Source organism: Camarhynchus parvulus, chromosome 7 (assembly GCF_901933205.1).
Source record: "Camarhynchus parvulus chromosome 7, STF_HiC, whole genome shotgun sequence".
NCBI classification, from domain to species: Eukaryota; Metazoa; Chordata; class Aves; order Passeriformes; family Thraupidae; genus Camarhynchus; species Camarhynchus parvulus.
Window position 1 is genome coordinate 17,308,439 of NC_044577.1, and position 13,344 is coordinate 17,321,782.

General features: G+C 47.4%; 1 protein-coding gene across 1 annotated transcript in view; it reads right to left on the reverse strand.

The window, feature by feature from the left end:
• Positions 1-7,798: 7,798 nt before the first annotated feature.
• MAP3K20 (mitogen-activated protein kinase kinase kinase 20) overlaps positions 7,799-13,344 on the reverse strand; it is an 89,621-nt gene continuing 84,075 nt past the window's right edge. Inside the window, exons 19-20 of the mRNA XM_030952249.1 lie at positions 13,024-13,174; positions 7,799-8,749 (exon numbers count right to left, since the gene is read on the reverse strand). Coding sequence (XP_030808109.1) covers positions 8,070-8,749; positions 13,024-13,174 — 831 coding nt within the window. The 3' untranslated portion in view covers positions 7,799-8,069. The remainder of the gene's footprint in view (positions 8,750-13,023; positions 13,175-13,344) is intronic.

Genomic DNA, 13,344 nt, shown 5'->3' on the forward strand with positions numbered 1-13,344 from the left:
TAATTGACATCTTAATGTAAGCAATTTAACAAAAGATTCTTATAGAATTTACTGTAGCACAACAGTAACTCAGTAATAGGCCTAACTTACTTACAAATCTAAAGTACTTAAGAATCTAGGAGAGCAACATTCATAGTACACTTCCTACAGCATGCTCACACACAGACCCCAAGGACTACATACAAGGTATATACATTTGAAAAATTCCCTTTGAATTCATCAAAGTATTCACATCAGATGCCTTTCTCATCTTTCTCTCTGCATGTTCTCAGTGGGCAAAGCATTGAGTCTGGAGGAGTGGGGGTAGCCCAGGCTCCACTGCTGGTGGTCAGCGGTGGTGCCCCAGGTATGGCAAACATGAGAGTTGGCTCTGAGAGGTCCCACTCAGGGGGAGGTGCTGGTCACAGCCTGCTGCAGTCCAGGAGGGCCCAAAGGGTCTCACTAGGACTGCTCTTTAGAGGGTCACAAAAGAGTTGGCTTTAGTCATAGTAATTTTCCATCCTGGCCACAATTTGGGTCGGCAATTTTCTTTAAAAGTGTGGTGACAAAAATCTTGTTCCACTTGGATTTTTATTCAGGCAAGAATAATGAGTTTTCAAGGCTGTTCGTTAAAAAACAGTCTCACTAGAAAGCATAAGCTTGTGGGAGCAGGCAGTGTTTCTGATAAGCTCAAGAGCTTAGCTCAGGTGGTGCTTGTCAAGGCCAAGGCTTAATGAGTATTTCTGAAATCACAGTGTGGCCCAAGGGTGGGGATGTACCACCACACCCGCCTAAAATAGCATGTCAATACATTAGTTAATGTTTGTGTGATGCTAGTATTTATTGTGATGAGACTTGCACAGTGACACATGTTTACAGATGCAAACATTTAGGAGGAAAGGGGGAGTTTGGATTCTCATGGCCACAGAGTACCCACAGCACAATACAATCACACATATCCTAGGTCCATAGAAAAAAAATATTGCAGCCACTAATGACAGTAATTAAAAATTTCTGTAAGAGCTGTCCAATCACCTCTTCATCTGAGAAAATTACAGTGTGTTATTGAAACCATTAGTGCAATAAAATGAAGCTAAAAAATATTTTGCATTAAAATAATCAGACATTGATTTATGATGTAAATTGTAAATCAGTAACCTATAACACACACTAATTGTTTTTCTCTCTCCTGTAAGGTGTGTTTCTGGAAAAGATCTGATCAAGCATATCTATTTGTTCACATGTCACCCTCCAGTGGCTCACACTACTATATAAGACATAATAAGGTGTATAATCAGGTAACCTGCTATTGATTGCAATCCAGAAAGGACGCACTTGTTCTTACACAGAAGAAGGAGGATAGCCACTTTTGGAGATTTAATTACAGCTAGATCTCTACATGGTGGCTGGACATGAATTTTTATGGAATACCTTTTTAATGTAAATACTTCAACACTATGCTCTGATAGGCAGAATCAGATTTTGTAAAATAAATATAAGTTTAAATATATAACATGTACAATCAGTTTCTAGTAAGACCAACTGTACCAGTTCCATAAAATACCTCCACAATGCAATTAGTACCTTTTTCCTTTTTTCTCTCTCCATGGACAAATAGATTTTCTCCTTTTAATTTAACAGGCTTGTATCTCCTGGTGCTTTGCTGTGATTTTCTTGTTAGTAAAGCCTGGGTGCCAATGCATCCTGCACGTTGAATTGAAGGTGGTCATGTCCAATCCTATGATACCGTGTTTCTTTGACACAAACTGGCAAGACCACAAAAATTGTAAGAATGAGAAAAAGAAAACCAAAGGAATAATACAAGTCAGTGTCAGAAAAAGTGCAATTGATACTACATTTATCAGTGCACTAAGAGAATGGCTGAAATGTGGTCATTTTTGATAGAAACCTTAATGGTTATTCCAAAGGTATAGCAGATCATTTGGAGCCCAGAGCAATATGTGCACATTATGGGAATGTAATTACAATGCTCATTTGGTTACCCTGTAGCCATTCCACAAAATGCACAGCAAAAAATGTTGATTGAAAGTAGCTGGTTTTGATATGCAGTAGCCACTTTCAAAAGTGCAAGATCCCAGCCCTTTCACTGTTGGGCTTTGATTTTTGTTTTCCTTTGAAAACACAAATTACATTTAGTCACATCATAAAGAAATCACTTTAAAAATATTCTGCAAATGTATAGCTGTGGGAAACAGAAGGCTATCAGGAAGTAACTAAAATACTTACTGTAGTCTGGTTTTTTGCCCTTTTATATAAGCTTTGCCACTGCCCTTTTGCAAGTGTCGATTTGCACTGCCTCCAGCAGCCTTCAGCAAGATGTGGTTGCTGGGAGGGGATGGGGGTGAGAGGAGAGGTGGTGGCATAACCTCCTCCCCAGGGATCTCTCTCCCCAGGCAGCTCTCTCAGGAGGGAGGGAGTGAGTGGGACAAGTAGAAAGCCTCCCTCAGACTCGCTAGTGCCTGCCAGAGGTCCCCAGGCCATATCTCGACTTTTCAAGCCTTTGGGATTTTTCCACAGCATGAGGGCAATGCTCTCTTTGCTGCGGGGAGCCCTCACTTTGCTTGCTAAGGCAGGGAAAGGAATGTATGTGTTGAGCCCCGGGTACACTGTGCATTCTACACTGCACAATGTCCGTGTTTCCACCTGCCAGCCCCTGCCAAAGAGCGCCGGAGGTGTCCCGGAGGTGTCCCGGAGGTGTCCCGGAGGTGTCCCGGAGTGTCCCGGAGGTGTCCCGGAGTGCCCCGGAGGTGCCCCGGAGGTGCCCCGGAGTGTCCCGGAGGTGTCCCGGAGTGTCCCGGAGTGCCCCGGAGGTGCCCCGGAGTGTCCCGGAGGTGCCCCGGAGTGCCCCGGAGGTGCCCCGGAGTGTCCCGGAGGTGCCCCGGAGTGTCCCGGAGTGTCCCGGAGTGTCCCGGAGGTGTCCCGGAGTGTCCCGGAGTGTCCCGGAGGTGTCCCAGAGTGTCCCGGAGGTGCCCCGGAGTGTCCCGGAGTGCCCCGGAGGTGCCCCGGAGTGTCCCGGGTGTCCCGGAGTGTCCCGGAGGTGCCCCGGAGTGCCCCGGAGGTGTCCCGGAGTGTCCCGGAGGTGCCCCGGAGTGTCCCGGAGTGCCCCGGAGGTGCCCCGGAGGTGTCCCGGAGTGTCCCGGAGTGCCCCGGAGGTGTCCCGGAGTGTCCCGGAGAGGTGCCCCGGAGGTGTCCCGGAGTGTCCCGGAGGTGCCCCGGAGGTGCCCCGGAGTGTCCCGGAGGTGTCCCAGAGTGTTCCGGAGCGTCCCGGAGGTGCCTCGGAGTGTCCCGGAGGAGGCTCCGGCCCGGGCAGGGGCTGTGGGAACGTGGGAGGTGCTGCAGGGAAAGGCTGCACGCTGCAGCCCCAGCTCGCCTTCCTCCCAGGGGGACCCTGCCTGCCGGCGCCATTCCTCTGTCCTCTGAGTTGCTAATCTCAAATGCCCTGTATTTACATTCACTCAAACGTGATCTTGGCAGACCCTTATTAGTGTTCTTGCCTTAATAGACTTCTTCTCTCTAACCTCTAAATTTTTGCAACAAACTGGCTTGAACTGCTAAGCATGGCAATTCATTAGATAAGAATATTATGTAAAAACCCTTCTATGGTGGACACATATACAGAAAATAATTCTGTCAGATGTAATTTTCAGAGGTAGCATAGCTATTTGATTCCATTTAGTGACATGAGATGCCAGGAGGTCTCTCAGTTTGGGGTTTTTCCACAGTTATATAAGTCACTGCCCATCTTTCCCAGTCTAAAGTAATAATAATAATTATTGTTATTGCTATGTCAAAGTGCATTCTCTAGCACAATCAAAAAAATCAATTGCATATATTCGATGTACAGTCCAATGTTCTTGGTAGCAAGTCAGCAAGTTATAGAAAGTCTTAAAATACATGGGGTTTGATCCTGAGCAGCATCAGCTGAGCTAAAAAGCAGGACAGAGGTGAGGGGCGCCTTGGCTGGGGGCTGTTGTTCTCAGTGAGGCAACCTCTGCTCAGCAGGTTGCCAGATTCTGGTCAGCATGCTGTCATACATGGCCAACTGCTAGAAAATAATCTGTGGGAGCAGATAAGATAGAGCAAAACTGCAGTAGCCATTTTTTTTAAAAAAAGTAAACCGTGTCCAAAATCACCCATCCCCATTTCACAGCAAGAAAGCAGGTTCTCATGGGGCATCAGCTCAGTCACGGTAGAGCTCGGGGGAAGCACAAATGGGCCCTCTCCCCTCCCAGCTGAACAGGAACTTGCCCTGGCTGTATGCAAACAAAAGCAGCCTGTGTCTGCAGGCCTGGGCAGTGTTTTTGCTCCAGGGAGTCTCTCATTCAGTGCTGCCCTGCTTAGGAGCAGGGTTTCACAGGCACTTGAATGCCAGCTGGGTCACAGCACAGCAGCACACCTCTGGTCTCTGGCCGGCAGGACACAGGGAACAAGCTCCTGGAGAGTGCAGTGCCACCCAGAGCTGCTGGTCTGGCTGTCACTCCCTCTATGGAGCAGCTCCCCAGGACACTCTTCTCTTACAGCCAATCCTGATGGCAGTGCCAGGTACCCCAGTGCTGCTGGGGAAACCTGTCTTCTTAAGAAGCCAATATACAACAGGATCAGACCCAGCTCTGGGCCACCAAGCTGAAGAAGAATGATTGCTACCCTCAGTGGTAAGTGACTGCTCTCCATCCTCCTGTTGTTCTTTCCTATTTTTTTAAGACATCCTTAGGTATAAGGGAAAGACAAAAAAAAGAAAAAAAAAAAGAAAAAAAACACATTAAAAAAACTGAACCACATATCTTGTTGGCAGAAAAAGAAAGTATTGTTTTTGCTCATGCTATGAAGACATCAGCTGTGGAGGTAAAGCCTATAAAATTTCAGAAAACCAAGGACCATGATGCTGAGGTTAACCTGCTCTTCCTATCTGAACTGAGCACTGCTTCCTCCCTCACAACCCACCCACAGGGTCAAGAACCAATTGCTGGGGAGAGATGCTGCTGTTCACCCTGAAACTTTCCTGCTGATGTCTGGCATCCAGAGAGAGCAGGGCAGCTCTTGTGATTCCCACAGGATCCAGAGTAAAATGCTGCTGAATGAACAGCAAGACTCTGTATAAGCTCTGGTAGCAAGTCTCACATTAAAAAAAAAAAAAAAAGAAAAGAAAATCTGATTTTGTAAATATTCTCTCAATAGGATGCAAATACTCACTCACTTTGGACGTCCAGTTCTGAATCTGCCTTCATGAGCTATTTTTCATCATCCATTCCAGCAGGCATCTCAGAGCTCGCTTCTTATAATTCAGAGCATTTTAAACCCTGGAAGAGGAAAATGCATGTACCTTTTGGGGATTAAGAAAACATCAACATCCAAGCATGGAGATCTGAAGCCTAAGAGGAAGAAAAGCCAAGAAACCAAGGGGAAGATCTACACCAGTGGCATTTTGTGCCACTTGCAGAGTCAGCCATGGAGGGAGGGTCTGGCAGCTACAGCACTGCCAAGGATATGTGTGTGGATGGAGGATAGTGTGTCCAGCTCCTGGCATGCAAACCTAGACATACTGGTGCTTCAATATGGTTGCCTTTAACAGATTTGTAAGAAAACCCTAAGTGAACATAACATGGCTCCTTTCCAAAGAGCATTTCCTGAGGCATAGTTGCCCAAGACAGTCTGATTTTACGCATTGCTGTGCATGGTCTTCTAGCTGCATGTTAGTAAAACATGAAAAAAAAAAGATTCAGCTTTGTAAAGTACTGGGGGTATGTGTGAAAATGTAAGCACATTTTTATTTATAACAAATTATCATCAAGATAGGGAGTAGCCACATTAAAAGTGACAAAAAACAAGACAGAAAACTAAATCCTCCTGAAATCTTTTTTCACAAGTTCACTCGCTGTTGCTTTAACCAGCAAAGCTGGTACAGCAGAAGGATTTCTAATCAGTCACTAATGCATGATTGTTTAATTTTAATGGGCATGATCAATACCATCCGCTCCTTCTTTAAATGCTAATGAACACTTTAATACAACAGATGTGGACAAACAGTACATTGCAGATTAAAATTAGGCACAGCATTAAATAGCTTGCAAACAGCAGAGGAATCCTGCTGGACATCTTGAGGAACAACCACAGACAGCTGATAAATCTTGAACTGCCACCACCAGCCCACAGTATCTCAGGCTTGTACAACTACACTGCCATCCTGATCACCCTAGAAGAGAAAGGTGACTTTCCAAACTCTTGCAATCTCTTTCTTAGGATTTGTGCAGGCCCAAATGTGATTCCTGAGATGCATATCCCATTTTAATAACACAAGCACATTTCTAGCAACTACTCTCAGTTGGTATCCTCCCATTTTGGTCATGGCAAGAAATGTCAGGGAAGGATCTCCAACCTAGACAAAATCCCAGTCCCTTGCTTGTGACAGAGAAACATGCAGTGCTAGATTGTCCATGTCCCTCAAATTAGTTGTCAGGCTCAGTAAATCAGGGTCAGAAGCTGGGCTACTAACTAACTTTCAACCACTTTGAAGCCACAAGAAAATGGCAAACTTTGGTACCAAAGGGCATCACATGCAGCTGAATTCACTTCGAGGTAAAGCTTCTATTTTTTCTGCTCTAAACTGTTGTCAGAGGAAAAGTCACTTGAGTAAGAGAAATCCGAATCCTGATACCTGGTGTCATTTGTCTTGCTCCATTGGTTTTGGTGGATCTGTCCTGAATTCATGAAATGCGAGTCCCAGTCCACTCTGGTGGGTAATGGAAACTCACCCCAGGGCTCAGCCCTCACTGGGGCAGGTGGCAGTCAAAGGAAGGAGTGCTGCATGTACCCACAGGAGTGGCCTTTGCGTGGGGTAAGGACTTTACATGTCCTTTAGACCATCCAGTGACAGGCTGCGGTGATACCCCTTCACCCTGAGCAGGTGACATGCCAGGAGCTCGGCCGGCATCGCTCACCATGGTGGGCCAGCAAGGGATGGGCACTGAGCAGCACCCTGTTCAAAGGCATCTCTAATTTACAGTTCCTTGGCTTTCAGAGGGTACCATGCAATGCTTTGGGTTCAGCTTCCTTTATCTGTTTCTTCCTTTTTTTCTCTCTTGCATCTTGTGAAACCCAAACTTTTTTTTCTCCTTTTTAATTGTGTGAAATCAACTTGGAGTGAAAAGGCCACGAAGAAACTTTCTGACGCCAACTGAGTCTAAGCTGTGTCTTTGTTCTCAGCAGAGCTAAAGACCACATTAATCAGAAACTTTGCTGACCTTGTCTTTACTACCTGAATACTGAAAGACAAAAGCGACACAGTCTGGCCACATTTAAAAATTCAATTAAAAAATACCAGCTGCACAGGGATAAATATTATTATAGACCTCAGTGGGGTTAGTTGTAACTATGATAAAGGCAATGCCTTCTTCTCACTCTATTTTAATTTTTTTTCCCCAAAAGAATAAAGCCTAGTTTTTGATTCTCCTTCTGATTAAGACAACTGTGTACGTGACAGTGTGCTCAGTGGTGTTGGGTAACTAATGTTGGGGCTTTTAATAAGGAACAAAGTAAGAAATTCCTGAGAAGGGATGGCAAGCTGAAAGTGGAGAAGTGAAGCTACTAAAGTGGACCCGAAGAAAAATGTCCTTGTGTCCCTTTTTTTCAGACTATACTGAAATATATACCTCTTCCTATAGCCCTGGCAGAAGCAGACTAGACAAGGGGTGAGAAGACCCTGCTTAGAGCTGGACTCAGCACCTAGAAGCAAAGTGAGGTGAGGAGAGAGGTAACAGCACAACTCTCCCGAGGATGAAACTCAGAGCCTTTCATTGGGGCACCTAGCCGTGCCTTACGGATTTTATTTTTGAAATATTAAGCAAATGAGTGGATATCCGGTCAGCTGAGAACACGAGCAGCCAAACAAAAGAGGGGAGAAAACCAAATTAAATCCCTTGACGCTGACAGTGACAGGAGGAGAGGTGGCAGCTCTCCCTGTCCACTGGCAGGCCCCAGCCAGGTGGGTACCAGCTTCGATGCAGCAAATTGAACAGGAGCAGGCAAATCTTCTCTAGGTTGAACGTTCAGTTAAATAAAGGGCCAAATTCCTCTCAGAACGTCCTCCGGCCCCGCCAGCTCCCCCTGGCTCTCTCCTTTCCCGGCTTGCCGGCGGCCTGCCTGTGGGGTTTCCTTGCGTGCTGCACCTTTATCCAGCCGCCCTCGCTGGCTCTGCTCTCCCCTTCGCCCCTCCTGGGCTCGCCGTCACCCTGTGGGGGCATGCCAGGGATGGCCGAGGGCTGCGGAGGGGCGCGGGGGTACCTGCGGTGCTGGGAGGCCGGGGGGCCCGCGGGCAGAGCAGTCCTGCCGGGCCTTGCCGAGGGCCGCGGGGGCACCGGGGAGCCGGTCCCGCTGCGGCGCCCGCCCGAGGAGCTGCGGGAGGCGGCGCCGTGCGAGGCGGTCCTGCCTTGGCCGGCAGACCTGTCCCTCTCTGAAGGGGTGTCAGAGGCCGTGCTGGAGGCGCTGCTGCCTTTTGAGTTCAAGTGCAGATTGGAAAGGTTTCTCATCAAGCTGTGCGACAGGGGAGAGGAGTTCCTCGAGTGGCTGATGGACGTGAGCTGCTGGCTGACGGGAGCGCGCGTCCTCCGCACGGCCGCGGCGTACGAGTCCTGGCTGCGCAGGTAGGGCAGGTACTGCGTGACCGTGCTCGGGCTGTGCGGGTGGCCGTGCTGGAGGGAAATGGCCTTTGCTAGCTGCTGCATGCGCAGGGTCTGCATCCACTGACTGTCAGTGCCTGCAAGGGAAGGGAAACAGAGTCAGCTTTCTGTGAATCGATGGAAAACCGCTCTCAGGTTTACCAAAGGTGTGAGGTTACGTACCAGGGTTTCTCTCGGAAGAACCTCAAACCACCCTTCCCCTCCCAGCCTTGCAGCAGATAGTCCTAGATTTGAGTATGTTTGATGTTATGGTTGAACATAATGTTGGGCTTTTAAAATAGCAAGTGATACAAATATTTCTGATGCCACTGCAGATTACGGAGCTTAGACTAGAAGACGGTTACTGAGCCATCCACCTGGCTGTTCAGGTGGGCTCCCGCCCCCAGGTGCCTTCTGGTCATTTGAACCCAACCTGGTTTTAAACATGCCCTGTGATGCTCTTGGCAACCTCAGCAGATTTCTCCACAGCTTTCATTAGAAAAGAGCCTGGAGACCTCTGGAGCTGACACAGAGGTCACCCCAAGGTACCAGTACTGCTGCAACATTGCCTTCCAGCTGCACCTCTCCCATCTGGCACAGTCGTGCTGTTTGCAGCCCAGCACAGAGAGGAAGCAGTGCAGAGCCATTGCAAATCCCAGCTGCGGCAGCCACATTCACCTCCTCTGCCTCCAGTTTCTTTTCAAACTGCTACACACCATAAAAACCAGAGCTACTTTAGTTGTTGTTGCTACTACAAATTCAGAATTCAATCCACTTTGCATCCAGCTTCATGCAGAAAACTGACTCTGTATGTGGAAAAGTCAGTGAGGCATTAGGCTTCAGCCAGGCTGGCTCAGACAGTGCTTAACTGTGAGCAACTCAGGGTATTACAGTTCCCTCTACACCTACTGTCACAGCCCTGGGGTTGTAACAAAAGTTGTAGCTTTCAGAGATCACACTGAAGTGGTTTTGAAAGTCAGTCCTGTGGTTTCCATGAAAGCCTTTAGCAAATACAATAGCTGTAAATTTTCCATTTGAACTGCAAAGGCTGCCTGGTTTGCTACTTTGTGGGTAGAGCAGAGAACAGGAATTCCTCTTATCTGAGGCCACAGTTCTGGCCAAAGACTCATGGGGAGCAGCTAAAATAATTTTGTTCTGGAGAGATTTGAATTATTTGTTCTTAAAGATTGCTAATATCATTCCAACAAGAAAGCATAATCCTCTCTGCCTCTCGCTGGAACACTTCATTGACCATGGGGAGTTTTGTGGGAGCTGGATAGCAGCTCTGTCCTCATTAGGGTTTCTCCTGTTAAAATGTAATGGATGATCTCTTCCACTCCTCTTTTCCCCAGACTTTGTTTGAATCCAAAGAGATTTAAATCACTTCAACTTATTGTCAACTATGTCAAAAGGAAACTGTCTTCCCTATCATAGTGTGTATGACACTGACACAGCAGATAGCTCCACCTGCACTTAGAGGTGAACCTTCTTTCACAGAAAGACAGATGGGAATTGCCTCCTCTGCTTCTTAACCTCCTTGAAAGTCATGGTTTCAAAAGAAACATGCATGCCAAAATGTACTTGATAGACACTATTGCCTCTGCCATTCCCCCGTGCCCTCCAACCAAGGCTGTGGATGTAAATCACAGACCTCATAAACCTGGAAACAGCAGGCTCAGGACTCAAGTTTAGATCTTCATTTCTTATCAACACTCAGGTGGCCATCACATGTGCTATGGGACTAGATCTCCCTGAACAAGGGGCTCCCTTCAGGCTGCTGAGTCCTTGCTCCTTACAGCCAACAGCAGCTGCCAGCCCAGGATCCAGCTGCCCAGCAAGATCTCCAGTGTGCCCTCTGGGGCTGGGAGAAGGGGCTTCTCATGCCTCTCATGGGCTGGGGGGCTTCTCCCTCACATGGTCTCTAAGCCACCAACTCTGTGCTCTGTGTGGTAGCCCACAGAGGTAGTTATTTTAGCCTATTAGACAGGTATTACCCTTACCTTTGTGCTTGGATTTGGTGGTCTTTTAAACCTGGGATAGGTGGTCTGGTAAAGAAGACAGGCCAGAAGGTTTGCTAGAGCTGAGGCACAGCTTTCATGCTGGCTGGTAACCCACCTCCTTTGAACTGTGCCTATTCAATTGGCTGCTGACAAAACATTAGTGCTTCCATGTAACTCCTCCAGTGTGCCAAAGGGACAGACAAGCTCTCCCACCACTCACTGAAAAAAAAGCAACCATTTGGGTTTACAGCAGCTGAGCCAACCTGTGAAGATACACACCATACTTGGTATGGCTGCAGGGCTCATCACCCCAAAACCAGGGTAACCTCTATCTGCAAAGCTAATCTGGAGTAAAGATGTATTTTTTAGGACATGTTCTAGATTTCATTTGCATATTATAAAAGATAACTGTGTTGCAAATGGATCACAATTGCTTAGGAATAAGCACACCCATGTTAGATGTGTCTGCAGTCCAAACCCAGCACCTCTCAATTCACAGGGCCATTCTTCTACAGTAGCCAATAGTGTACAAAATTGAGATGTTCCTTCTCTACTAACTGGTGTCTTGTTCCGGCTCCTGTACTGCCCCTCAGGTGTCCCAACCCAAACATTTCTGCAGCCCTACCATGAACTCGAAGACAAAAACAGCTTGGCTAACAAACATCTTTACAAAAACAACAGCAGGTCTTAAAGGCAGAACTGTGCTAGAGTCAACTGAGATGAGTGTGAATCTGTCAGCAGCATAAATGTATTAGGAAATGAAAACTGCATTGTAGAGCCCACTGCATCATTAAACACACCTCACTGAACAGATTAAGCCCCAGAAGCCATAACAAACACCATTCCAGAGGTCAGACAATGATGAGCCAGGGCTGGCTCAAATGGGCAAGCCGAGCTGTGGAAGAAGAATGCTGTGGGAAGATTTCCACAATTCCTCAGAGAAGAGCAGGATGTCAGGAGCACTTGTGCCTGCCAGGCTGGCAGTATTGTACTTGTCAAAACAGTGCATGATCCACAGGGGACTTTTTGTCTTTGAGGCTACAGCCTAAGTATGTGTGTCCCCCTGCAAGAGCACTGGCCAGAGCAAGAGCACCCACACATCTCTAACAGCAGGTGCCCTTTGTCCAAGCACCACATCTGTGCAAAGCTGTGTGCTGGCTGGCTAAGGGTGGGAGGGAAGAACTGGCCAAAGCACTCCAGTTGAGTGTGAACTTCTCACCATGGACTCCTTCCAGCCTGCTTCCTACAGGAGCATACAGGGCATCCCCCTTACCCTTCAGAGACAGGCAACAGGCAGCTCTGCCAGGGGGAGAAATGGATCTGATGGCCACCAATGTAAGCAAGTTAATCAGGGACATCAAGACTGGAAGCAGCCTGTGCTGCAATGATCATGCAGTTTTTTTGTAGTGTTTGCAGTCCTGAGGGATATGGGTCAAATAGTTAGGCTCATGAATTTTAGGAAAACAGACTTCCAGCTCCTCAAGGACAAAAGGAAAGGATACCCTGGGGACAAGGGAGTGGAATAGAGCTGACAGATCTTTAAGGAAGTCTTTCATAGAGTGCAAGAGCTCTCCAGGAGCAAGAAACTGGACAAAGAAGGTAAGAGACTGGTGTGTCTGAGTAGGGAAGTGCTGGCAAAAGTAAGGGGAAAAAAGCAAATGCCCAGGAAGTGGAAACAAGGATGGGTAGCCTGGGAAGAGCATAGACATGAAGTCTGGTTGTGTAGGGATGTAGTGAGAAAGGGCAAAACAAAGCTGAAACTGAACCTGGCAAGTGATGCAAAGAATAACAAGAAGGGTTTAAACTATGTTAACAAAATAAGAAGTTCAAAGAAGGAGTACCCCCCTGATAAACAGCACTGGAAAACTGGTAACAACAGATGGGGAGAAGACTTTGTCTCAATCTTCAATGTCAGCCCCTCTTCCCACACCTATCAAGTCAATGGACAGCAGGATGAGGACTGGGTGAGCTTCCTGATCTTAACATCAGTGGACAAGGGAAGAGCTACAGGTGTAATTTATCTGGACTTCTGTAAAGCCTTTGACATGATCCCCCCAACATCCTTCTCTCTAAATTGGACAGAGATGGATTTGATGGGTGGACTGTTAGGATAAGGAACTGGTTGAATGGTTGCATCCAGAGGTCAACAGCTCAGAGTCCTGGTGTACATCAGGGACAAGTGGTGTCTCTGAGGGGTCCATATGGGACCAGTGGTATTTATTATCTCCATCACTGACAATGAGGATTGATTGTACCCTCAGCACAGCTGCAGGTGACACCAAGCTGAGTGGGTGATGTGCATTGACTTTTAGCTGTCCTCCCCATACATGCCCTGCCCATGTCAGCAATAAAGCTCACATGTGCTGACTTACCTGAGTCAGATCTGCTCCGTGAATTCCCCTCCGAACTGGGCAGCGAGGTCTGGATCAGGAGCTGTACTGCCTCAACCTCATCCTGTGCTTTCAGCTTGCTCCAGCAGATAGCCTGGATGTGCCTCGTGCTTTTGGGAGCTCTGACATCACTCTGCTCAGGAAGGACACAACAAGTGTGAGGATGTAACAACAAACAACACACAACACACTAAGCTCCCCTATGAGGGAACTTCCACTAGTGCCTGGGCAGCAGCAGTTGTTTCAATATAGAGCCTGATTTGCAAAACCACTTAGTAAGTTCTCAAATATTTTTAGACTCTA